The 26,177-nt window shown below is 45.0% G+C and overlaps 1 protein-coding gene and 1 pseudogene across 1 annotated transcript; one reads left to right on the plus strand and one right to left on the minus strand.

Moving 5' to 3' along the window:
- Positions 1-2,980: 2,980 nt before the first annotated feature.
- On the minus strand, positions 2,981-6,583 carry LOC103281403 (zinc finger protein 239-like; annotated as a pseudogene).
- A 5,321-nt stretch (positions 6,584-11,904) lies between these two features.
- LOC103281405 (zinc finger protein 850) lies at positions 11,905-25,145 on the plus strand. The gene is made up of 2 exons (XM_016998306.2): positions 11,905-12,287; positions 17,499-25,145. Exon 2 carries the CDS (start codon positions 17,731-17,733, stop codon positions 19,762-19,764), a length of 2,034 nt encoding a protein of 677 aa, XP_016853795.2. The 5' UTR covers positions 11,905-12,287; positions 17,499-17,730; the 3' UTR covers positions 19,765-25,145.
- The last annotated feature ends 1,032 nt before the right edge of the window (positions 25,146-26,177 follow it).

Genomic DNA, 26,177 nt, shown 5'->3' on the forward strand with positions numbered 1-26,177 from the left:
GTAATCCGAGAATGGAAAGCCTGCCTAAAAGCTTCTAGGGAAAGGGATTCCATCACACTATGCTGAGGCAGCAGCATATTCCGCTGCGGAACAGCTCCGACTGTCGGGAGAAACGTTCTTCCTAATGTTTAGCTGAGATTTTTCCCCCTGCCATTTGATGTCATGGCTCCATTGTACCCCTTCTCCAGAACAGCAGGAAACCAGCTCCCCTCCTCCTCAAATGTGACTTCCTTTCCTCTATATAAACCTGGTTTTAGTACCTCCTTCTCTTGGCCTTATTTTCCCCAAGATGAGAGGAGGGGCTAGGGAAGGAGGGGGCTTTGTGGAGGGCGGTCCACCGTAATCTGGAACTTCCTTGCTTGCTGGCTTCCTTGTTTGCTTCCTTGCTGGCTTCCGTGCTCGCTTCCTTGTTCGCTTCCTTGCTGGCTTCCGTGCTCGCTTCCTTGCTTGCTTCCTTGCTCGTGTCCTTGCTCGCTTCCGTGCTTGCTTCCTTGCTCTCTTCCTTGCTCGTGTCCTTGCTTGCTTCCTTGCTCGCTTCTGTGCTCGCTTCCGTGCTCGATTCCTTGCTGGCTTCCTTGCTCACTTCTGTGCTCGCTTCCTTGCTCGCTTCCGTGCTTGCTTCCTTGCTCGCTTCTGTGCTTGCTTTCTTGCTGGCTTCCGTGCTCGCTTCCTTGTTCGCTTCCTTGCTCGCTTCCGTGCTCGCTACCTTGATCGCTTTCTTGTTCGCTTCCGTGCTCGCTTCCTTGCTGGCTTCCGTGCTTGCTTCCATGCTCGCTTCCTTGCTTGCTTCCTTGCTCACTTCCGTGCTCGCTCCCTTGTTGGCTTCCTTGCTCGCTTCCATGCTTGTGTCCTTGCTCGCTTCCGTGCTTGTGTCCTTGCTCACTTCCTTACTCACTTCCTTGCTCATTTCCGTGCTCGCTTCCTTGCTCGCTTGCAGGAATGGAGGAAGGAAGTGCATGGCAGGAAAGGACCGGGAACAAGATCCTCCTGACTTACTTACTTAGGCGATCCCTCCTAGCTCGAGGATGATGGCCCTCGAAGTGTAGTGTCTTGGCAGTGGATGTGTAGGTGACCGTGGAGCCCTATTCTTGACCCAGATGTTCTTCCACAGTGAGGGCTTCTGTTTCCAGGTGGAAGGCAGTCCTGGTCAGGGTTGGCTTGACATGCCTTCCTCTTGGCATGTTTCTCCCTTTCACCCTCCATTCGTGCCTCTTCGAATTCCACATCACTGCTGGTCACAGCTGACCTTCAGTTAGAGCACTCAAGGGCCAGGGCTTCTCAGTTCTCGCTCGGTGTCTACGCCACAGTATTTAAGGTCGGTTTTAAGCCCATCTTTCAATTTCTTTTCCTGCCCACCAACATTACGTTTCCCATTTTTGAGTTGGGAGTATAGCAACTGCATCAGATCCTCCTGAATCCCATTGGCAGAGAAAGAGAGTGAGTGGTGCCTTTGGGCTTACTAGGCTTACTTGCTGTGGGCAGGGCTTTCCTGGGTCACCTGGAGGGTCCTATTATGGGATGCCGGGAGGCCAAGGCATCCATGAAGGGTTTGCATTTGGGGGGGGGGGGGGAGAGAAGGGAACCAGAGGCAGGAGGAGTGGAGTCAGAGGAGAGCACAAGAAGGCTGTCCATTGGTGGGATTTCAACACTTTTACACACATCGTATTAAGCAACTAATAAGCCCCATGAGGAGTGGCTGAAAAAGCTGGGCATGTTTAGCCTGCAGAAAAGAAGGCTGAGAGAGAGGAGACATGATGAGGGCCATGGATCAAGATGTGAGAGGAAGCTATGTCAGAGTATGTGCAGCGCAGCTATAGTTGGATGGAAGCAGTGGAGCAAAGAACGAAGAGACACTCAGAGACGTTGGTAAAACTATTTACAAAGTTTTACTGTATCAACACAAACAGACTTACAGACGACAGATGAACACAGGACTCAAACTCTAGGTAGACAGAACTCAACTCAACAGTCGCAATCAATCGGCACAAACACTTGTGTCTGGATACTCCCCAGTTCCAGCCACACATCAAGGTCATCATAGCTTCTTGGAAATTAACTCTTTCCACACTATGGTACATTCTGGATGATGCAATCAGTTGCAATACAAGCATGGCACAAATTGCATTTAAACACTATCAATACACAAATCCCACATTAACAAGCCATACGGAGGAGACTAGGATGCGAAACAATGGCTTCAAACTACAGGAAAGGAGATTCCACCTGAACATGAGGAAGAACTTCCTGACTATGAGAGAGAGCTGTTCATCAGTGGAACTCTTTGCCTCGAAGAGTGGCGGAGGCTCCTTCTTTGGAGGCTTTGAAGCAGAGGCTGGATGGCCATCTGTCGGGGGTGCTTTGAACGCGGATTTTCCTGCTTCTTGGCAGAATGGGGTTGGACTGGATGACCTACAAGGACTCTTCCAACTCTAGGATTCTATGGGGACCTGGCGATGCTCAGGTTATTTGAAAAAGGCATTGCTTTATTTTTGGATGTTAGGTAATATCACTTTGGTAATATGTAACGCTATTTCTTAGAAAAAAATGCCAGGGTTTGCTTTTGTTTTTTAATGAATGCTCCCATTAGAAAATGCATAAGGATGTGGGTGAACTACAATTCCCAAAATAGTGGGTCAATCACCCCCAAACCCAGCCAGTATTCAAAGTAGGCCATGGAGGGTCTTATGTGTCAAGACTGGTCCAGATCTGTCATCGGCTGGGTTCAGTGTTCTCTGGATGCGGGTGAACTACAATTTCCAGATTCCAAGGAAATTATAGTTTCTCAAACCCCGTCTGTATTCACAGTTGGTTATGTTGGGTTTGTGTGCCAAGTTTGGTCCAGATCCGTCATCGGTGAAGTTCGGAGTGCTCTCTGGATGGAGGGTGTCGTAACCCAAGGTTTATCTGGTTGTCCTTTAGAAGCAGAATGAATAGGAGAATGCCCGTGGAGGGTCAGGCAAAGAGACACGCTGAGACCAAATTTGGGTTTCAAGCACTATTCATGTAACATTTATTGAGACAAATCACATGACAAATATCAAGGGCTCTTTCATCCACACAGTCACTCCATCATACAACAGGTCCTCTCTCAAAAGGTGATTAGTCTTTGAAGAGGCTCGGATGCTCCATTGCTGCAGTTCAGGAGACGTGGAGCGATGTTGTAAATCCCCAGTTTCTTATTGCCCGTTATCTCTTTGTTTGATGGACATGTTGTCCCCTCCATCTTTCTTTGAGGCGTATTTCTCATAAGCATTCACACAGACACTCTAGTTCATCCCAAGGGTGAACTACAACTCCCGCCCTTGACCAATCAGCGGCCAGATGTGCGGAGGGACGGGGCGGGAGATTCAAGCAGACTTCAAACTTAGAAATGTATAAAATGGCTTTATTTTCACTGTATCGTTACATCTTGCATGTCGATCTATCGCGGCTTGATGTCCTTTTCAGCTGAATCGCTTTAATAAACAGGGTTGTTGTATGTCTTTCGGGCTGTGTGGCCATGTTCCAGAAGCATTCTCTCCTGACGTTTCGCCCACATCTATGGCAGGCATCCTCAGAGGTTGTGAGGTATGGAGAAAACTAAGCAAAGAGGTTAATATATATCTGTGGAAAGTCTAGGGTGAGAGAGGTCAGTGTGAATGTGTGTAGTTAATCACTTAAATTAGTTTCACCATTGCCTCACCACTAGCTACTTTCAGTGGGACACTGGATTCTATGAACAGAAGGATGGAGTGGCCATGGGGAGCCCTCTCAGCCCAGTAGTAGCAAATTTCTATATGGAATACTTTGAAAAACAGGCCCTTGAAACAGCACCAAAAAAGCCAACTGTTTGGTTCAGATACGTAGATGACACCTTCACAATTTGGAGCCATGGAGAGGAAGAACTCAGCAAGTTCCTGGACCATCTTAACAGCATCCACCCAAACATCCAATTCACCATGGAAAAAGAAAAGGAAGGAAAACTGCCATTTCTAGATGTTCTGGTCATCCGCAAACCCAATCAACAATTGGGCCACACAGTTTACAGAAAACCTACACACACAGATAGATACCTTCATAAAAACTCCAACCATCACCCAAGTCAAAAAAGGAGCACAATCAAAGCCCTGACAGACCGTGCACAAAGAATCTGCGAACCTCACCTCCTCCAAGGTGAACTCAACCACCTAAACTGGGCTCTACAGGCCAATGGATATTCCACCACAGACATCAGAAGAGCTGCAAGGCCAAGAACAAGCCATGAGAGTCAAGACAAAGATCCACCCAGAGGAAAGGTGTTCTTACCATACATCAAGGGAACTACTGACCGCATAGGGAAGCTGATGAAGAAGCACAACCTACAAACTATCTACAGACCCACGAAGAAAATCCAACAAATGCTACGGTCAGCGAAGGACAAGAGGGATCCTCTCTCTTCTGCAGGAGTCTACCGGATACCATGCAGCTGTGGACAAGTCTACATAGGGACCACCAAACGCAGCGCCCAAACAAGAGTCAAAGAACATGAAAGGCACTGCAGACTAATTCAACCAGAGAAATCAGCCATAGCAGAGCATTTGATGAACCAGCCTGGACACAGAATACTATTTGAGAACACAAGAATGCTGGACCATTCTAACAACTATCATGTCAGACTACACAGAGAAGCCATTGAAATCCACAAGCATGTGGACAACTTCAACAGAAAGGAAGAAACCATGAAAATGAACAAAATCTGGCTACCAGTATTACAAAACTCAAAAATCAGAACAGTAAATAAAAAGCAATACTCTGAAAACAGAGGGTTTCCAGACATGAATCAACCAAGGGCAGTTAACGACTCTAAACAAAGGATGCCCCAGAGGCAGGAAGAAGACAGCAGATAAGCTTTTCAATGCTAATTTAAGTGATTAACTACACACATTCACACTGACCTCTCTCACCCTAGACTTTCCACAGATATATATTAACCTCTTTGCTTAGTTTTCTCCATACCTCACAACCTCTGAGGATGCCTGCCATAGATGTGGGCGAAACGTCAGGAGAGAATGCTTCTGGAACATGGCCACACAGCCCGAAAGACATACAACAACCCTGTGATCCCGGCCATGAAAGCCTTCGACAACGCTTTAATAAACACTTTGACGGTTTTTCCTTCAACTTGGCAGAGCCTTTTTCCTTTCGGTCTCAGGTAAATTATATTCCGGGTTATTTTCTACTGTTCGATCAGCTCGCCAAGGTTCGTTCCCTCATCTGGGAGACGGATCAGATCTCCCTCACGGGGCTGATCCACACCGAATCGCGGGCGACAACAAGAGGCCCTGCACATTACTGGAGATAACCCTGCAAATACAACCAATCTCTTGGCTGCCCCACCAAAGCAGACCCTAAGCTAGTGCTCTTCCTTGCACCACTGCCCATCTCCTTTCTCAGGTATCTAAACCATCAATTGTGGTTATAGAGAAATACTGCGTGTGTGGGTCTTTAGATGGACATGCAGACTATCATTCCGACTGAAACTCCTTCCACATTCTAGGCATTTATATGGTTTCTCCCCCGTGTGGGTCCTTTGATGGGCATGCAGTTTTCCACTTCCTGTGAAACTCTTTCCACATTCCATACATTTATATGGCTTCTCCCCTGTGTGGGTCCTTTGATGGGCACGCAGTTGACTACTTCCTGTGAAGCTCTTTCCACACTCTATACATTTATATGGCTTCTCCCCTGTGTGGGTTCTTTGATGGACATGCAGATTTCCAATTCCTGTGAAGCTCTTTCCACATTCCATGCATTTGTGTGGCTTGTCCCCTGTGTGGATCTTTAGATGGACATGCAGACTATCACTCCAACTGAAACTCTTTCCACATTCTATGCATTTATGTGGCTTCTCCCCTGTGTGAGTTCTTTGATGGAGACGTAGATTTCCACTTCCTGTGAAGCTGTTTCCACATTCCATGCATTTATATGGCTTTTCCCCTGTGTGGGTCCTTAGATGGACACGCAGTTTACTACTTCCTGTGAAGCTCTTTTCACATTCCATGCATTTATATGGCTTCTCCCCTGTGTGGGTTCTTTGATGGACATGCAGACTAGCACTCAGACTGAAACTCTTTCCACATTCTATGCATTTATGTGGCTTCTCACCTGTGTGAGTTCTTTGATGGAGACGTAGAGTTCCACTTCATGTGAAACTCTTTCCACATTCTATGCATTTATGTGGCTTCTCCCCTGTGTGAGTTCGTTGATGGAGACGTAGAGTTTCACTTCGTGTGAAGCTGTTTCCACATTCCATGCATTTATATAGCTTTTCCCCTGTGTGGATCCTTAGATGGGCACGCAGATTTTTACTTCTTGTGAAGCTCTTTCCACATTCCATGCATTTGTGTGGCTTCTCCCCTGTGTGGATCCTTAGGTGGACATGCAGACTATCATTCCGACTGAAACTCCTTCCACATTCTATGCATTTATATGGCTTCTCCCCTGTGTGGGTCCTTTGATGGTGCCATAGATGTTTACTCTGGCTGAAGTCCTTTTCACATCCTATACCCTGATTTAGATTCTCCCATGTCTGTTCTCTAGGATAGGGATGTAGAGAAGGTTCCATTCTTATACATTTATAGATTCAAATATAATGTTAGAGATTCACACATCTGACCTTCTTGAATATGACAAGAATTCTTCCACTCAGTCTTTGATTTTTCTGTAGCCTCTGTAGTCCCTTTTCGAAATCAAGTTTCCCCCTTTGACTTCACAGACGTAGGATTTCTATTTTTTTTCTCCTACTTATTTCCTTCTTGCCGTTGTTGTATACCATTCAATTATTCTGGACTGAAGACAACTCTAGAGTAAAGCAATTGCAAGATTTTCTTCACAAAATTTGTCCAGAGGGTACCTGCTGGATGAAAAGGAGGAAAATCTCCTCAGGACTTGAGCACAGAAAGATTTAATTGGACATCAGGAGTGATAGCTGAAGGCTAGAACAAGAGTGGAAGAAGACTAGTCCAATTGAGAAGAGCTCCTTGCCTGGTGAGAAGTCACCTCCCCAATTAAAAAGAATCCCTGCTCAGGTACAAAGGGAACAGTGGTGCAAGGTTGTTTTTGATATTTTTGTGATGCAGTGTGCTAAAAGTCTAATCCAATCATGTAAAGACAGATGTTTTGAAATATGACCAGCCCAGTATGGAACAAAGCTTACAGAAGCCATTTCCTTACTATATTCTTTACTAACTTAACATCAAACCTGAGATTCTGAGTGGACAACTATATGAAAATAACACTGCATGTGAACAGTCTTGAGAGAAAACTAATTCCTTGCTTTATGTGAATGTCTCCTGAGTCAGAATTCTTTTTTCTTGTCCTCTTTACTCTTGCAGGGAGGTCCCTATTCCATGTTTCTGAAACAAACCACACTGACAACATGGAGGCAGAAAAGTTGTTTAACCCCAAGTCTGTTAATGGAAAAACGCCTATCATTCAGTATTTAATCTTTGAAAAATATGCAGACCTGCCATGCATAATGGAGACCTGGCTGGATGAGGCTGGAGGTTAATCTCTCCCAGCTTTGCCCACCAGGATACTCTGTGCAGCACCAGCCGAGATGTGGGGGGCGGGGAGGCGGGGTCGCAGTGGTCTATAAGAATTCCATCCCCCTGACCAGGTGCCCCATCCCATAGTCAACCACCTTTGAATATGTCCACCTGAGGATAGGTGACTGGGACAAAACAGGGATTCTACTAGCGTACTGACCACCCCACTGCACCACAGTCTCCCTGCCTGAGCTAGCCAGGGTGGTCTCGGGCCTGGCTTTGGAGTCCCAATGGGGGACTTTGTCCATGCTGAGACCTTCCTGTCAGGAGAGGCTCAGGACTTCATGGCCACCATGGCAACAATGGGACTATCCCAACTAGTATCTGGTCACACCCATAGCGCTGGGAACACATTAGACTTGGTTGTTGTATGTTTTCCGGGCTGTATGGCCATGTTCTAGAAGTATTCTCTCCTGACGTTTCGCCCACATCTATGGCAGGCATCCTCAGAGGTTGTGAGGTATGGAGAAACTAAGCAAGGAATGTTTATATATATCTGTGGGAAGTCCAGGGTGAGGGAAGAACTCTTGTCATGGCCAGCATAAATGTTCCAGTTAATCACCCTAATTTGCATTGAATGGCTTCATCTACTGGCTACTTTCTGCCTGGGGGCATTCTTTGTTAACTGCCCCTAGTTCCCATGTCTCAGAGTGTTGCTTCTTATTTATTGTTCTGATTTTTGAGTTTTTTAATACTGGTAGCCAGATTTTGGAACATGGCCAGACAGCCCGGAAAACACACAACAATCCATTTCATGCTTTGCTTTTTCCCAGTTACCACACACACCAACTGATTTCTGCATGCTCCCAACAAAGTTGAAGCTGTGTAGAGAAAATGTCTTCCCTGGATGCTTTTTGGAAGTTGTCTTCAAGGGGTCCCTAAAAGGTCCAAAAGGTTGGTACAGTAGTCTCGCTTATCCAACGTTCTGGATTATCCAACACAGTCTGCCTCCCGCCCATATCCACAACTGTTTACCTAGGCAGTAAGGCCTGAACTTTTTATGGATTTAACTTCTGACAATGTGTTACTGTAAGTTCATTTTATGCAATTCTATATTTATCTGCAGTCAATCTTTTAGCAGTAAATGTTTTTGTAGTAAATGTTTTTGCGATGTTTTGGTGCTGAATTTGTAAATACAGCAATTACCGTGTATTGAACTGCTTTTTCTGTCAATGTGTTGTAAAACATGATGCTTTGGTGCTTAATTTGTAAAATCATAACATAATTTGACGTTTATTAGGCTTTTCCTTAATCCCTCCATATTATCCAACATTTTCACTTATCTGTTTATGTTGGAGAAGTGAGACTCTACTGTATGTGCTTCTGCAAGGCTTCCTTGACCTGTAGCGCATCTACACTGTAGAATGAATGCAGACTGACCCCACTTGAAGTTCAACTTTGTCCATCCGGATGTGGGCTGAAATAAGGGGCTCCCTGCTTTGTTAGTTCTTAAAAGAAGGGGAACTCAGAAGTGGGGGGTTTGGAGGCTCAGTGCTTACCTTGCAGAGCTGCAATTCACGATGGAAACCAGACTGGACCAGGTTTGGAAGGGAAGACCACTGGGAACTGTGTGTGTCAATGGAGCCTGTGGAAGCAAAGACCAAAAAGAGGGTCAGGAAAAGGGGGAGGAGGCAGCCTGGGGGCAGAGAAGGGGGCTGGGCTGCATTTGGAGGGAGGGCTGGCCTTTCCCTGCCTGCAAGGACCCTAAAGCAGGAACAGCCCCAGGGCAAAGAGGAGCACAATAGGAAATGCAGAAAACACAGCACACATCCCAGAAGTTTGCAAAGATCATGAGATGGGAAGATCAAGAAGGGCTTGGAGAGGGGAGAAGGCATTGCAACCATGGATATTTTTGTGCGAGGTCTTTCCTTCTTTGGATCACATGGATGGGGATCATCTCCCTCCTATAAGACCAGGTTGTCCTCTTTCTCTTTCCTCCTTCCTCCAGCCAAGAGGTCACTATGCGCCCTCTTTACTCCCCCCCCCCCCCCCGCCAGCTGTTTTGGCCTCCAAAGCCCAGAAGCCCAACTTGTGCAATGAATCCTAGAATCATAGACTTGGAAGAGACCTCATGGGCGATCCAGTCCAACCCCATTCTGCCAAGCAGCAGGAAAATCACACTCATAACACCCCAACAGATGGCCATCTAGCCCCTGCTTCAAAGCTTCCAAAGAAGCTGCTGCCTTGTGAGGCGAAAACAAAGCTGCTTCAGCCTCCTTTTCTCTCCCTTCAGCTTCTCCTTCCTTCCTTCCTTAGGCTTCTCCTTAGGAAGGAAGTAGAAAGAGGGATTTATAATATTATTTTAGTTCTTATTAAAAAATTGCAAAACCGCGAGTCCGCGAAAAGTGAACCGCGAAGTAGTGAGGGAATGCTGTATATAATGCTAATATTGTGCTATGCTAAAAGGTAAAGGTTTCCCCTGACGTTAAGTCCAGTCGTGTCCGACTCTGGGGGTTGGTGCTCATCTCCATTTCTAAGCCCAAGAGCCGGCATTGTCTATAGACACCTCCAAGGTCACGTGGCCATAGACATGACTGTATGGAGTGCTGTTACCATCCCACCGGAGTGGTACCTATTGATCTACTCATATTGGCATGTTTCCGAACTGCTAGGTTGGCAGAAGCTGGAGCTAACATTGGGTGCTCAACCCACTCCCCGGATTCGAACCTGTGACCTTTCAGTCTGCAAGTTCAGCAGCTCAGCGCTTTAACACACTGCTCCACCGGGGGTCCTATGCTATGCTAACAATATAATATACTAGCTGTGCCCGGCCACGCGTTGCTGTGGCGAAGTATGGTGGTATGGGAAATAGTCCAGATAATCCAGTTAAAGCAGATAATATAAGATTATAAATGGGTTATATAGCTGTGTGGAAGGGCCTTGAGTCTACACTGCCATCTAATCCAGTTAAAATCTGATAATCTGTATTTTATAGGCAGTGTGGAAGAGGCCTAAGTGAGGCCTAAGTCTGCCTGTCCCCTGTCTGAGTAGGTTGCTAGGAGACCAAGTGGGCGGAACTTAGCCTTGTAACTGGCAGCAATTGGATAAAAACAATTATCCCTCTCTCTCTAATTAGGACTTTATTTTTCTTTTCTTTTTGTTGTATCAACCTAGAGCCGTGGATGATGGGTTGTGTTGTCAAATTTGGAGGTTGGGGGGCCCTGTAGTTTTGTTGTTTTGTCCGCTGCCCTGATGCCATCACTCTTTTATATATATAGATTGTATGTACATATAATTTGTAAGCCACTCTGAGTCCCCTTTGGGGTGAGAAGGGCAGGATATCAATGTAGTAAATAAATAATAAATAGTAAATAAATATATAAATTCTACTGCCTTACTTCCAATCTTGCATATGCTCACTGTGCCTTGGCTATTGGTCGGTTGAGTATGTTTTTATTGTGTTTTATATGCCTAGTTTTTATATGATTATATGTTTTACATGCATTTTGCTGTTGTATTTTGGGCTTAGTCCTCATGTGAGTCCCACCGGGGAGATGGGGCGGGATATAAGAATAAAGAATAAAGATCTGCACATTTTATAATAGCCCCATTCTTGAGGTGTTGCCAATGCTATATTGCACTTTGTCCATTTTAACTGTGAAATTACCTTCCCCATTTCGGCCCATTTTGGCACATGTTGCACGTTGCCTGGGTTCTATGAATTAGTCTCCAGTGTTAATATTGTATGTTTTATGTTGATTTTAACGATTGTTTTTACTGTAATTGATGTTTTTATTGGATAACTGTTTTATTGCTGTGTTTTGATATTTGATTGTTTTATCGGGCAAGGCCCCATGTAAGCCGCCCCGAGTCCCTTCGGGGAGATGGGGCGGGGTATAAAAATAAATTATTATTATTATTATTATTATTATATTATTATTATATTATAGAACGTAGCATTTATTGGATTTCCTTCAGGGGTCTGTAGATGGTTTATAAGTTGTGTTTCTTCCTCAGCTTTCTTCTGCGGTCAGTGGTTCCCTTGATTTATGGCAATAACACTATTCCTCTGATGAACCACCTCCCACCAAGGCATTCCCCCAGGCAGGAAGCAGCCAGGCTTTGAAGCTGCAAGGCTATCCAGTGCTAACCAAGTTGGCCAATTGCAACATTCCCACTTGCCTTAGAGTTCTTTCTTTCTTCCACCCTGGACATTATTCTACAAGGTTATAAAACCCACTTGCCTAGTTTCCAACAGATCTCTCAACCTCTGAGGATGCCTGCCATAGATGCAGGCGAAACGTCAGGAGAGAATGCTTCTGGAACTCACAGCAACTTAGTGATTCCGGCCATGAAAGCCTTTGACAGCTCAAGGAACACTCCTCTCAAATTCTGCTACACCCTGACTGGATTTGTGATCCATTCCACCCCAATAGTCATTAATTAATTCCTCCATTCATTCATTAACACCTCCCTCTTGGTTGCCTTGGCCTCACACACCCACGTGACCATGAAGGTCCCGCCCCCGAAAGCAAAGGCCCCTCCCACGCACTTTTTTCCTGCCAATGGGATTGGGCGGAAACCTTCAGTGCGCATGCGTCTCCCTCCTCCTCCCCCCCCCCCCTTCTGAAAGCTTCCTGCCTTTCTAGAAAAGGAGCTGAACTCGCTGCTTCTTGGAGGAGGGCAGCCGGAAAACCCTTTTTCCTCCCTGTCTCTCTCTGATTCCTTCCTCCTTGGCTTCCGCAAAGCTCTGACTTCCTTCAGAAAGAAAAAAGATCCCAGGTAAAGGCAGGCTCCGCCCCGTTCTCCTTAACGGTCACTGCGAGGGAAGGGGCGGGGCGCCAGCGCGTGGGACGCTGAGCAAGAGAGGTGATTGGTGGGAAGCCTGGGGTGATTTGCATAACGGCTGCTGGTTGGCTGGGAGGGAGGGGACGGGGAGAAACCTTGAGAAAGAAGATGCCAGGTAAGGCAGGCTCCGCCCCCTTCTCCTTAACGGTCACTGCGAGGGAAGGGGCGGGGCTCAGCGCGTGGGGCGCTGAGCGAGAGAGGTGATTGGTGGGACGCCTGGGGCGATTTGCATAACGGCTGCTGGTTGGCTGGGAGGGAGGGGGCGGGGAGAAGCCTTGAGAAAGAAGATGCCAGGTAAAGGCAGGCTCCGCCCCTTCTCCTTAATGGTCACTGCGAGGAAGGGGGCGGGGCTGAGCGCGTGGGCGCTGAGCGAGAGGTGATTGGTGGGACGCCTGGAGCGATTTGCATATCGGCTGCTGGTTGGCTGGGAGGGAGGAGGCGGGGAGAAGTCTTGAGAAAGAAGATGCCAGGTAAGGCAGGCTCCGCCCTCTTCTCCTTAACGGTCACTGCGAGGGAAGGGGCGGGGCTCAGCGCGTGGGACGCTGAGCGAGAGAGGTGATTGGTGAGACGCCTGGAGCGATTTGCATAACGGCTGCCGTTTGGCTGGAAAGAGGCGGGGAGAAAGCTTGAGAAAAAAGATGCCAGGTAAAGGCAGGCTCCTCCCCTTTTCCTTAACGGTCATTGCGAGGGAAGGGGCGGGGCTGAGCGCGTGGGACGCTGAGCGAGAGAAGTGATTGGTGGGACGCCTGGACCGATTTGCATAACGGCTGCTGGTTGCCTGTTGCCTTGGAGATGGAAGGCGGTTGTACGGCATCCTCACTCCCCTTGGCCTCTTCTAGGGCGAAGACAGCATTGGGAAGTATTGAAGATTGGAATGATAGTATACATGTGGAAAAGCACACAGACAAATTGTTATCTTAGCTTTATGTACTTAAAGCAGTGGGAGGGGCTGCAGGCCAGGTGACGGGTTCAGTGACCGTTTAGAACAGGGGTCCCCAAACTAAGGCCCGGGGCCGGATGCGGCCCTCCAAGGCCATTGACCTGGCCCCCGCCCTCAGTTAGGCTCACCCAAAGTCTGAAATGACTTGAAGGCACAACAACAACAATCCTACTTGATTATCTCATTGGCCAGAAGCAGGCCCACGTTTCCCACTGAAATCCTGATAAGTTTACAGTATGTGGGTTAAAATTATTTTTATTTTTAAATATTGTATTGTTTTTTCATTTACCAATATTGTAAATGAAATATTGTAAATGAATGATATGGTAATAATATAATATATTGTAATAAAAATATTGTGTATACATATAATATTGATAATAAATATTATAATGTAATACAATATAATATTTATTTATTTATTACAGTATTTCTGCCCCCGCCCTTCTCACCCAATAGGGGACTCAGGGCGGCTAATAATAATAATAATAATAATAATAATAATAATAATAGTAATACAATATAATAATATTGTATAATATAATATTAATTATATATTATATATTAAATGTAATATTACTAACAATATTACGGTATAGTGGTATAGTGCAATATAGTAATATATAATGCTAATATTGTGCTATGCTAATAATATAATATATTGTATGTACCTACAACTTGTACGCCGCTCTGAGTCCCCTTCGGGGTGAGAGAGGGTGGGGTAGAAATGTAATAAATAAATAAATAAATAATTGTTGCTGTGGGGGTTTTTTGGGGGGGGGGTTGCACTACAAATAAGACATGTGCAGTGAGCATAGGAATTTGCTCGTTTTTTTTTTCAAATGATAATTCAGCCCCTCAACAATCTGAGGGACCATGAACCGGCCCTCCACTTAAAAAGTTTGAGGACCCCTGGTTTAGAATGTTCACTTTTGAAAGGATGACAGTTTGATTAACATCTACATCAGTGGTTCCCAAACTTATTTGGCCTACCGCCCCCTTTCCAGAAAAAATACTACCCAGCGCTGCCTGGAAAGATGGGCGTGGCTTAGAGGGGTGGATGTGGCTCCTTCTCAAGGGGCGGGGCTGAGCCTCTCCCCTAGTCCAAGATGAAGGGCTGCGAGGGAAGGTGGGCGGGGCCACAAATGGCCGGCCAGAATTGAGATGGGCGGAGTTATGAGCTCTGAGGCAGGGTTGAGCTTCTATCGATGTCCTGCAGCTCCTGCCAGGACACAGGGGGCGGGGCTAGAGGAGGGGGAGGGGCCTCTTCCCAAATGCCTGACGGGGTTGAACCTCTATACCTGTTGCACCTCAGAATATTTCACCTTGCTAAAGACACCCAGTCACACACGGGAGAAAGTCTTTTGTAGTTTTATTGAGCAAAAGCAGATATAAATCAAAGCAGGCAGTAAAAAGTCAATAGAAATCCAATAGTTCATAAGCCATAATAATCCACAAGTCCATTAGCCAAAACAGCAAACGATAGATCCCAAAGAACAAAGACCCAAAGGTTTCAAAGATCCAAGAACAGAAATCTTCTCCTAAGCATAAAGCAGAAACATCCACACAGATGAAGCGAGAATTTGCTTCGACAAAAATCTATTCCCAAACACACACTTTTAAAAGCACCCCAGAAATGCATTCCTCTTTCCTGTGGAGGCCTCTCTCTTCCCCGCCAATCTCACACTCCTATGAGGGTGAACTCCCTTCCATAACAACCGGTCCGCCCTAGATAATTCAAGGTCCTCGTTATCTTGCACCTGAACCGGAGCTGAAGACACCGGGGCTTGAGACATCTCTTGCTCATTAATTCCCATGGGAATGTCATTCTGGCTGTTATCTATGGCCTGTGGGGTCAACAGTTCATTTTGCTCAAGCTGCATTTCTCGAGCCTCTGAATCAGCCTGTATTATTCCCATGCCATCCTCCTGAAATTCATCTTGCATCCCATCATCTATCTGAAACCCAGAATCCCCTTCTTCATTCTCACTCTGGCTATGCTGTGGCTGAGTCACAACATCATCTAGCTCTTGTATCTGAAACCCAGAATCCATTTCTTCATCCTCACTCTGGCTATGCTGTGGCTGAGTCACAACAATACCCCGCCCCCGTGTTCTAACAAGCACCTCAGGGGAGGTATACAGAGGCTTAGCCCTGTCTCACGCTCTTGGGAAGAGGCCCTGCCCCCACCCCTGGCCCCGCCCTTTAGTCCTAAAAGGCCTCTCAGGAGAGGTATAGAGGCTCAGCCTTGTCTCAGGCTCTTGGAAGGAGGCCCCACCCCCTTCCCTAGCTCCGCTCTCTGTCCCAACAAGTACTTCAGGGGAGGTATAGATTCTCAGCCCTGTCTCGGGCTCTTGGGAAGAAGCCACGCCCACTCCTCTAGCTCCGCCTCCTGTGTCCTAACAGGTGCCTCAGGTGCTCAGCCCTGTCTCCGGCACTTGGGAAGAGGTCCCGCCCCTCCTCTGGCCCCACCCCATGTCCTAATAGGTGCCATCACCACCCCCCTGGATCGCTCCAGCGCCCACCGGGGGGTGGTAACCCCCACTTTGGGAATCACTGATCTACATGAAGCCATTGGGAGACATCATCTGGAGTTTTGGAGTTCAGTGTCATATGTACATTCAGCTCTATTGCTCCTTCCCACCTGCTGCTAAGGAAACTGTGCAGGTCCTGAACCAGTGCTTGGCTGCTGTGATGGTCTGGATGAGAGCAAACAAATTCAAATTGAATCCAGACAAGACAGAGGTCCTCCTGGTCAGACGAAAGGCCGAACGGGGCATAGGGTTACAGCCTGTGCTGGATGGATTACACTCTCCTTGAAGACCCCTTTGGATTTGGTCCTCAAGGGCTCCCAGCCACTGCATGCCTTCGTCGAATCATAAGGATGCTGGGAGGAGAAGAAGGTCAAAACACATGGTGGCTGAGAGCGCTCCAGAGGGCTCTCAGCTGCTGCGTGCCTCCCTCCCTCCCTTTTCTTTTTGGCATAAGACTGTGGTGAATTACCGTGTCCTTCTGCAAAGAGGTCCTCTGGGTGATGTTGGCCAGTTGAGATCTGGTTAGCTGAAGTAGATGGCCTCCAGAGGACCAAAGTGTGTGGGGCGGATTGTGCGGGAGGTGATCCAGTAGGTCACCTGGACCCAAACCATGTAGGGCCTTAAATGCCAAAACCAATACTTTGTACTTTGCCCAGAAACTAATTGGCAAGCAGAGTGGTGACTTTAGGATAGGTGTAATGTGCTCACTCCTGGATGTTTCTGTAACTAGTCTGGCTACTGTGTTTGAACTAAATGAAGTTTCTGAACTTGGTGTATAGGTAGCCCAATGTAAAACAGATTACAGAAGTTAAACTTTGAGGTTAGCAGCATATGCATTACCACCTTTAGATCCTCCAAATCTAGGAAGGGGCACATCTGGCCTATCAGCTGGTGATCAGCACTTCTGATCGTCACATCTACCTGGACCAACATTGGAAGAGACTGCAAATACAGTTTTTCAGGGGGAGTGTAACCCCATTCAGAACTGGTTGACACACCTCCATCCATAGATTAGGAGCCCTGATGGAAACTAGATTCAGTTTCAAAACATTTATCCTCATTCAACCCAATACCTCCTCCAGGCATTCATTCAGAAGAAACACGCTATCCTTCACTAAAGCTGTTTTTGAAGGCATGGTGAAATATATCCGACTGTCTTCAGTATACTGATAGCACCCTTCCCCATGTCTTCAGATTATCTCTCTCAGCGATTTTATGTAAATGTTAAAAAAGCATTGTGGATAGATAGAAATCCATGACATAAGTAATAATGAAATCTTCTCTCTCAGCATTTAGCATATGCTGGTTATTCACTGCACCCATTATATAGAGTGAATGAATGGCTGCCTTCTGTTCCTTTAGACACATTTGTGTTTACCCAATGAAATCAGTGTGATCCTTCCTTCTCTCTTTCCTTGTTTTCTGTTCCTTGAATCCTTTTGAGCTTTGGTCCCAATTGTGTTAACACAGTGGAACTGAATAAAGTACGTGTCTTGCCTATGAATCTGCAATTGCCTTTTCTGGGCTTCTGTATAAGCACTTGAGACTCTTCACAGCTGCATTTTTTGGTATTTCTGGTTTTAACATTACCCACCAAGGGAAAAGGGGATAATCTTGGAGGAAAATGTTTTTTGGGCTTCATGCCTGATTTTTTTCATTTTTTTTTCTTAGCCAGGAGAATGAAGATTGTACGGAGTAGTTCTGGTATGATAAGAAACAAGCCATCATTTAGTGGATTTTGAGAAGTTTAGAAGAAAAGGTGGGGTGAAGAAACCAATCATTTAGAAAGAAGAAATTCTCTCATGGTGTGATATTGTTGAACTTGTAACCTCACCTATCAGAAAGGGGGGAAAAGAAGAGTCACGTGCCCATATTGCAATTGATTGTATACATCACTGTCAACATGGGGAAGAAGCCTTATAAATGCAATGAATGTGGAAAGACATTTAGTAAGCATAATCATCTCGAGTTACATGAAAGAACTCACACTGGAATGAAGCCATATGAATGCCTGGAGTGTGGAAAGAGGTTCACTCAGAGAGCACATTTAAATACACATCAAAGGATTCACACTGGGGAGAAACCTTATACATGTCTGGAGTGTGGGAAGAGCTTCACTGATAGTGGAAATCTGCATAAACATCAAAGAACTCACACTGGGGAGAAGCCCTATGAATGCCTGGAGTGTGGAAAGAGTTTCCATGAGAGTCGAAGTCTACATTCCCATCAAAGAACTCACACTGGAGAGAAACCGTATAAATGCCTGGCATGTGGAAAGTGCTTTAGCCAGCAAGGCAGCCTGCAGTTTCATGAAAGAACTCACACTGGGATGAAACCCTATGAATGTCTGGATTGTGGAAAGAGCTTTACTCGGTATGATCAGCTACATTTACATCAAAGAACTCATACTGGGGAGAAACCCTATGAATGCCTGCAGTGTGGAAAGAGCTTCCCTCAGAGAGCACATCTACATTCACATCAAAGAACTCACACTGGGGAAAAACCTTATAAATGCCTGGCATGTGGAAAGAGCTTTAGTCAGCAAGGACATCTGCAGTTACATGAAAGAACTCATACTGGGGAAAAACCCTATAAATGTCTAGAGTGTGGAAAGTCCTTTGCTCGTAGTGAAAGCCTACATTCACATCAAAGAACTCATACTGGGGAGAAACCCTATAAATGCATGGAGTGTGGAAAGTCCTTTGCTCGTAGTGGAAATTTACAATTACATCAAAGAATTCATACTGGGGAAAAACCCTATGAGTGCCTGGAGTGTGGCAAGAGCTTCACCCATAGTGGAAATCTACATGCACATCAAAGAACTCACACTGGGGAGAAACGTTATATGTGTCTGGAGTGTGGGAAGAGCTTCACTGAGAATGGAAGTCTACATAAACATCAAAAAATTCACACTGGGGAGAAACCCTATGAATGTCTGGAGTGTGGAAAGAGTTTCACTCGGAATGATCACCTACATTCTCATCGAAGCATTCACACTGGAGAGAAACCATATAAATGCCTATCATGTGAAAAGAGCTTTAGTCAGCAAGGTCATCTCCAGTTACATGAAAGAACTCATACTGGGATGAAACCCTATGAATGTCTAGAGTGTGGAAAGAGCTTCACTCGGAATGATCAGCTACATTCACACCAAAGAACTCACACCAAGGAGAAACCTTATACATGTCTGGAGTGTGGCAAGAGCTTCACTCATAGCGGAAGTCTACATTTGCATCAAAGAACTCACACTGGGGAAAAACCCTATACATGCATGGAGTGTGGAAAAAGCTTCACTCATAGTGGAACTCTACATTCCCATCAAAGAACACACACTGGGAAGAAGCCGTATAAATGCTTGGCATGTGGAAAGAGCTTTAGTCAGCAAGGGCATCTGCAGTTTCATGAAAGAACTCATACTGGGGAGAAACCCTATAAATGCCAGGAGTGTGGAAAATCCTTTGCTCGTAATGGAAGTTTACATTCACATCAAAGAACTCACATTGGGGAGAAACCCTATAAATGTTCGGATTGTGGAAAGTCCTTTGCTCGAAGTGGAAATCTACATTCACATCAAAAAACTCACACTGGGGAAAAACCCTATAAATGCATAGAGTGTGGAAAGAGCTTCAGTGACAGTGGAGGACTACATTCACATCAAAGAACTCATACTGGGCAGAAACCCTATACATGCCTCGAGTGTGGAAAGAGCTTCAGTCGGCATAGCAGTTTACAAATACATCAAAGAACTCACACTCAGGAAAAACCCCATCAATGCCTGGAGTGTGGAATGAGCTTTATTCAGAGTGGAAATCTACGCTCACATCAAAGAATTCACACTGGAGAGAAACCCTTTAAATGCATGGAGTGTGGAATGAGCTTTGTTCAAAGTGGAAATCTATGTTTACATCAAAGAATTCACACTGGGGAGAAACTATAAATGCCCATAGTGTGGAAAGAGCATCACAGAACACATCTACATTCACATCAAAACTTCACACTGGGGGAAAGCCCTATAAATGCATGGAATGTGAAGCTACTTAATTTTACATTTACTGTACACTGAAGGAGAAATTCTGGATAGAAACTCTATAAATGCACAATATTTGGTGCGCTATTCCACCTAGCCAACAAAGCATTTCCATAAGCCACAGCAATGCATGGCTGGGCACAGCTAGTAATTTTATAAGATGATATATAGACTATACTGGACACTATAAAGATTCTTGACACTATAAAGATCCCCTTCTACACAGACCTTAGAACCAGGATCTGATTCCAGATTATCTGCATATCCCAGATTATATGGCAGTGAGAAAATCCAATTCAAAGCAGATAACGTGAGGTTGCCTTTGAAGACTGCTTGGAAGCTCCAGATGGGCTAACGGGTGGCAGCCAGGCTGCTCACTGGAAGGGCTGCCAGTCTTCTACCGATTACAATTCAGAGTGCTGGCTTTAGCCTATAAAGCCCTAAATGGTTCCAGCCCAGATTACCTGTCCGACGTATCTCCCCCATGAGTCATTTTGGAGGTTAAGATCATCTGGGGAGGCCCTACTCTTGGTTTCTACAGCTTTGCAAATGCGGCTGGCGGGGACGAGAGACAGGGCCTTCTCAGTGGTGGCCCCTCGGCTGTGGAACTTCCTCCCCGGTGATGTTAGATCAGCCCCTTCCCTTCTAGCCTTCAAAAGGAAAGTACAAACTTGGCTCTGGGGTCAGGCTTTCAGTGATTAGTACAGTGAAATAATAGACTTGGAACTATGGATAATTGATGACGGAACAGCCTTGGACTATGATTTTCGGATGATGTGATTTTAATATCGAATGTAATGTCTTAAATGTTTAATATGTATTAATTTTAAATTCAATTGATTTTAAGTCTCTGTATGTAAATAAATAACCTGGGATCAGATCCTGGGATATAAGGAAAGTGTAGAAAGGGCCTTAGACGTGTGAAGACAGTTTTAGTAAATGTTGGAAATCTGAGTCAAATGTTGTGACTTTTCACCAAATGTGGTGGCCTTGCAAAATGGCCCAGAAATACTAGACTCAAATAATATGATGCTGGAAGAAATTGCTTTTGTTTATTATTATTATTATTATTATTATTATTATTATTATTATTATTATTATTATTTACAGTATTTATATTCTGCCCTCCTCACCCCGAAGGGGACTCAGGGCGGATCACAGAACACATATACAGCAAACTTTCAGTGCTGATTATAACAATGACAAAACAGACAACAGATTGAGGTATATATAGGCTTTAACATCTTTTGGCATCTTTGGAGGCTGTGCTTGGTCCTGGCCATATTAGGGTGCTATTGCTCCATCTCCCTGCCGAAGAGCTTTCTTTGTTCGTAAACTTCCTCCTTTTTTAATCAAATGCCGAGTCTTAATACCTCCCTGCTTTAATGCAGTTCCTATTTATCCACTCATATTTTTTTTTGAATTGCTACCCTGCTTCCCCGAAAATAAGACAGTGTCTTATATTAATTTTTGCTCCCAAAGATGTTCTAGGTCTTATTTTCAGGGAATGTCTTATTTTTTAATGAAGAAGAATTCACATTTATTGTTGAACAAAAAAAATTAACATCACAAGTTAACATAACCAGACAAACTGAAACCTATCAAGAATTTCTTGTTACTGCCACTATTTCCATGTACAACAATCTATGGTACATTTACCGATCCCGATAGTTATGAACACAAAACAAGATTTATTCACTGACAGTCATGTCATCATCTTCTAGAACAGGGGTCCTCAAACTTTTTAAGTGGAGGGCCAGTTCACAGTCCCTCAGACAGTTGGGTGGCTGGACTATGATAAAATAGTCCAAAATTAGGATTGCTGTTGTGTGCCGTCAAGTCTTTTCACACTTACGTCAACCCTAAGTCTAAAGTTTAGGACAGAGGCCAGGTGAATGACCTTGTAAGGCCTTAGATTGGGCCCCTCTGATCTAGACAATCTCATAAGACCGTAGGTAAGCAAAGAGACCTCCAAAGACCATCTAGATGATCTCATAAGGCCATCAGAAAACCATAGATAAGGAAAGGGACCCCCAAAGGCCATCTAGACAATCTAATAAGATCATAGGTAAGGAAAGGGTACCCAAAAGCCATCTAGACAATTTCATAAAACCATAGGTGAGGAAAGGGACCCGCAAAGGCCATCTAGATGGTCTCATAGGCCCATAGGTAACAAAAGTGAGTTCCAAAAGCCATCTAGATGGTCTCATAAGGCCGTAACTAAGCAATGAGACCTTCAAAGACCCATCTAGACCAGGGGTCCCCAAACTAAGGCCTGGGGGCCAGATGCGGCCCATCGAAGTCATTTATCCGGCCCCTATGGCACAAGGGCAGAAGGGGGTTGGGCTAAATGACCCAAGGGGTCTCTTCTTCTCTTACAACCATTATTATTATTATTATTATTATTATTATTATTATTATTATTATTATTATTAACATTGAGGCTGGTTGGCCATCTGTCAGGGATGCTTTGCTTGTGCTTTTGGTGCACAGAGGCAGAAGGGGATTGGACTCAATGGCCCAAAGGGTCTCTCCAACCCTCTTTATTATTATTATTATTATTATTATTATTATTATTATTATTATTATTATTATTGCTCAGTGGCTAACTATACTTTGGCCCTCCAATAGTCCAAATGATCGTGAACTGGCCCCCTGTTTAAAAAGTTTGGGGATCCCTGATCTAGATGATCTCATAAGGCCATAAGTAAACAAAGAGACCTCCAAAGACCAGGTAGACTTAGGTCAACCCTAAGTCTAAAGTTTAGGACAGGGGCCGGGTAAATGAACTTGGAGGGCCGCATCTGGCCCCCGGGCCTTAGTTTGGGGACCCCTGTTCTAGAACATCATCATGACTATCCAAACCCTGAATTTCCTGTTGAATTTCTTGTGACTCGATTTCTTTCAGAATCATTGGCCCAAATCTCTCATGTCTAGCAATAGCACTGTCCTTAAATGAATACTTCTTGTCAAGGTAGCCTGCTCATAGTGCATTTGTAATGCAACTGTCAGTGATTTTTGTCCCATAAATTCTTCACCCAAGTCACAACCTCTTGCAGCTTAGGCTTCACAAAGTTTCCGTGCTGATTTCTCTCCATTCTATTTGCAATGTAGTCATTAATTTCCATGCACAAATTGTCCTTGAATGGCTTGTTTATTGCAATATCAAGAGCCTGGAGATAGGCTGTCATTCCTGTGGGGACCATGATTTGATCTATTTTTCTTTTGTGAAGAAATTTCTTCATGTCTTTAGCATGGTGTGTGCTGGCTGCATCCCAGACTATCAGACCTCTTTGGCTCCGTCGCATAACAAGCGGCAGCATTAAATTGACCCACTTCCTTATAACTGCTTATGTGGCCCAGGCTCTTTCAGTTTCAAGAATAAAAATGCCTGAAACACGTTCAATCTTATCCTTCTTGCCCTTAGAAATTATTAAAGGTTGTACTTTAGTTCCATCCAGACGAATTGCCAAAATACAGGTAACACGTGCACTTTCGTATGTAGTGGAAGGAATATACACTGAGGAGGCACCCCAATGTTCAATTGTTGTTTGAGATGCTTGGCCCATAAACACTGCAGTTTCATCCATAGCAATTATGTTGGAAAGATTGTATTTAGACAAATCAGCACCATCAATAAAGGACTTGAATGCAAATGCACGTTTAATAATTTCAGCATCTTCCAGCCTAAACAGTGTTGTGGATCTTCTTAAAGACAGTTCACTTCGCTGAAGGAAACCGTCTAGCCAGTGTTGTGATGCTTTAAATTCTTTGGGGGGCTATTTCAAAATGTGGTGCCATTGCAAGTGCAAATTCTTGAATCTGAGCCCTATTCACAACCAAAGCCTTTGCTCTCCTGTCAGGGCCGGCCCAACACGGAGGCCACTGAAGCGCCCACCTCGGGCGCACGGTCCCCGGGGGCGCCGTGGAGGCCAGCCAGTACAGGGCGCGCGGGGCGGGAGGCGGGGCCCCGTCTGGGCGGTGCCCCGCATCCCGCGCCATGCGCCCTGGCTCCGCCTCCCACGCTGCGCCGCCTCTCGCCCCATGGTCCCCGGGGGCGCCATGGAGGCCAGCCAGTACAGGGCGCGCGGGGCGGGAGGCGGGGCCCCGTCTGGGCGGAGCCCCGCCTCTCGCCCCATGCACCCTGGCCCCGCCTCTCACGCTGCGTGAGAGGCGGGGTCAGGGCGAGCAGCGTGGGAGGCGGGGCCAGGGCATGGGAGGCGGGGCCAGGTCTGGGCCATTTCCCTCCTTGCTTAATATTTAAAATTTTCTCAGGCCAGCCCTGTCTCCTGTCAACAACCCATTCATAGATCAGGTCTTCCAGCTCGGAAAATAATGGTTGCCGACCAGATCCACACTTGCACTTTTTAGCATTTCCGTTGTCCACTTGTTGACTGAGGTTAGTGCAATCTGCTCGCCATTTTCGGATCAATCTGATATCCAACATATTCTCTTTGCAGAAAGCAGTAAGATTTTTGTCCCGAGAGTCTTCCACGATTCCTATCTTGTACTCCACATAATAGCTCTTTCTTTTTGCGTTCATGTCTAGGGGGAAAATGTACCAGCACTGTTTATTCCTTGTACTTTAGATCCTTCAACAGAAAACCTGACACCCCTAAAGAATCAATAATAGTAATAATAGTAATAGTAATAATAATAATAATAATCTTTATATCCCACTTTTTCCCCTCACGGGACCCAAAGAGATGAACAAGCTGATAATGCTGATTGAAGATAAATTTTTGGTCATGGTCAAGAAATATTGGGACTTGTGTATTAGTTTTTTTCACAGTGACATCAAGGTCAATTGTCATATGTAGGATTTGTGAATTACAGAAATGTTACCAAATGTGGAAGTGTGGTTATATATAGTAGAATAATAAGGGATAAAAACTTACAGGTAGCAAGTATGAGCTTCGTAGAATTGTCTATTTATTAATTTGTTAGTTTGTGTCTATGTCAGTGTGTGTTTTGCTGGTGTGTTTGTTTCTGATTTCGTTTTGCATTTTTTTTGTAGTAGCCAGTTACATTTGGTTCTAGCATTATACACTGTAAAATTTCTGATTCTGTTTGTATTATTGCTTATTCTTGCTAAGTTTCTCTTTGTCTGAATAATTGTTTGGTAGTTTAATTTTTAATTGACTCTCTTTGGGGTATGTCTTTGGTTTTCATGGATGCTCACCTTAATCCATCATTTAAATATAGCTGGCCCTCCTTATTTGCAGGTTTAGTTGATATGGATTTGACATATTATCTTATGTATATACCTATATAATAAAAGTGAAAATATGTTTGTGTGTTTCTGACCGATTTCCGAGACCGTTCCCACTTCCAGAGAGCACTGGAATGAATGACGGATCTGGACAAAACCTGGCAGGCAGACCCACCCACCCCCTCCCATGATCAACAAAATATACTGGTGGAGTTTAGGTGGGGATAGAGCTGAGATGATGGAAGTGGCAGTTCACCCACATTCAGAGCACTATGATTCCCACCGATTACGGATTTGGACCAAACTTGGCACACAGACCCCTCCCTCCAATGACCAACAGAAAATACTGGGGGGAATTAACCTTAGATTTTGGGAATTATAGTTCACCCACATCCAGAGAGCACTGTGAACCCAACCAATGAATCTGTTTTAATTGTTTTTAACTAGGATTTTAAGAATCCTGTTTTAATGTTTGTATATCTGTATATTTCAAATTGCATATTGATGCTTTTATGCTAAGCTTTGAGAGATAAAACGGGATATAAATAAATATAAATATAATAATCATCATCATCATTTGAATCAAAATGTATCAAGGCAAAACCCAGTGGTTCTCACCTTTTGTAACCCTGCTGAGACATTTTCCGGACAGGACGAGTTAGGCTAATCCCCCTGGCTGTTCCCAGCTGAGTAATCATCATAATCCATTGTTGTATATATGTAAAGAGATAGACAATTTTCATGACAGACCAGATAAGCCAGCCAATATTGTTTAGCTAAATAGATCGCTTGGGCTGAGAGATTGCCGACTACGGAAACAGAGGCTCAGAAAATGCACATTTGTTTAACCTTTTTAATACAAGCCCTACCCCTGATTGATGGGATCATCACCTTTTGTCTCCTGGAACTCACACTGGACTGATTGACTGTTGAGTCAATCAAAGATTTATTATCATGTTCTTGACTACTGTTTCCACAAAGGATGCCCCCTCCCAGGGGATGTCCCAACAGCTGACTGGTTTCCGGGATGGTGAATCCCAGACTGCCATTCCCTAGCAAAAGGGAATCCCTGCTTGGAGACGGCAACGTCAGCAGTGCACTTAGCCAATCA

The sequence above is a fragment of the Anolis carolinensis genome, chromosome 2, assembly GCF_035594765.1.
Source record: "Anolis carolinensis isolate JA03-04 chromosome 2, rAnoCar3.1.pri, whole genome shotgun sequence".
Lineage (NCBI taxonomy): Eukaryota > Metazoa > Chordata > Lepidosauria > Squamata > Dactyloidae > Anolis > Anolis carolinensis.

What these genes read in the sequence shown, in the direction of transcription:
- LOC103281405 (XM_016998306.2), top strand. Translation starts at nt 17,731, where the DNA reads ATGGGGAAGAAGCCTTATAAATGCAATGAATGTGGAAAGACATTTAGT.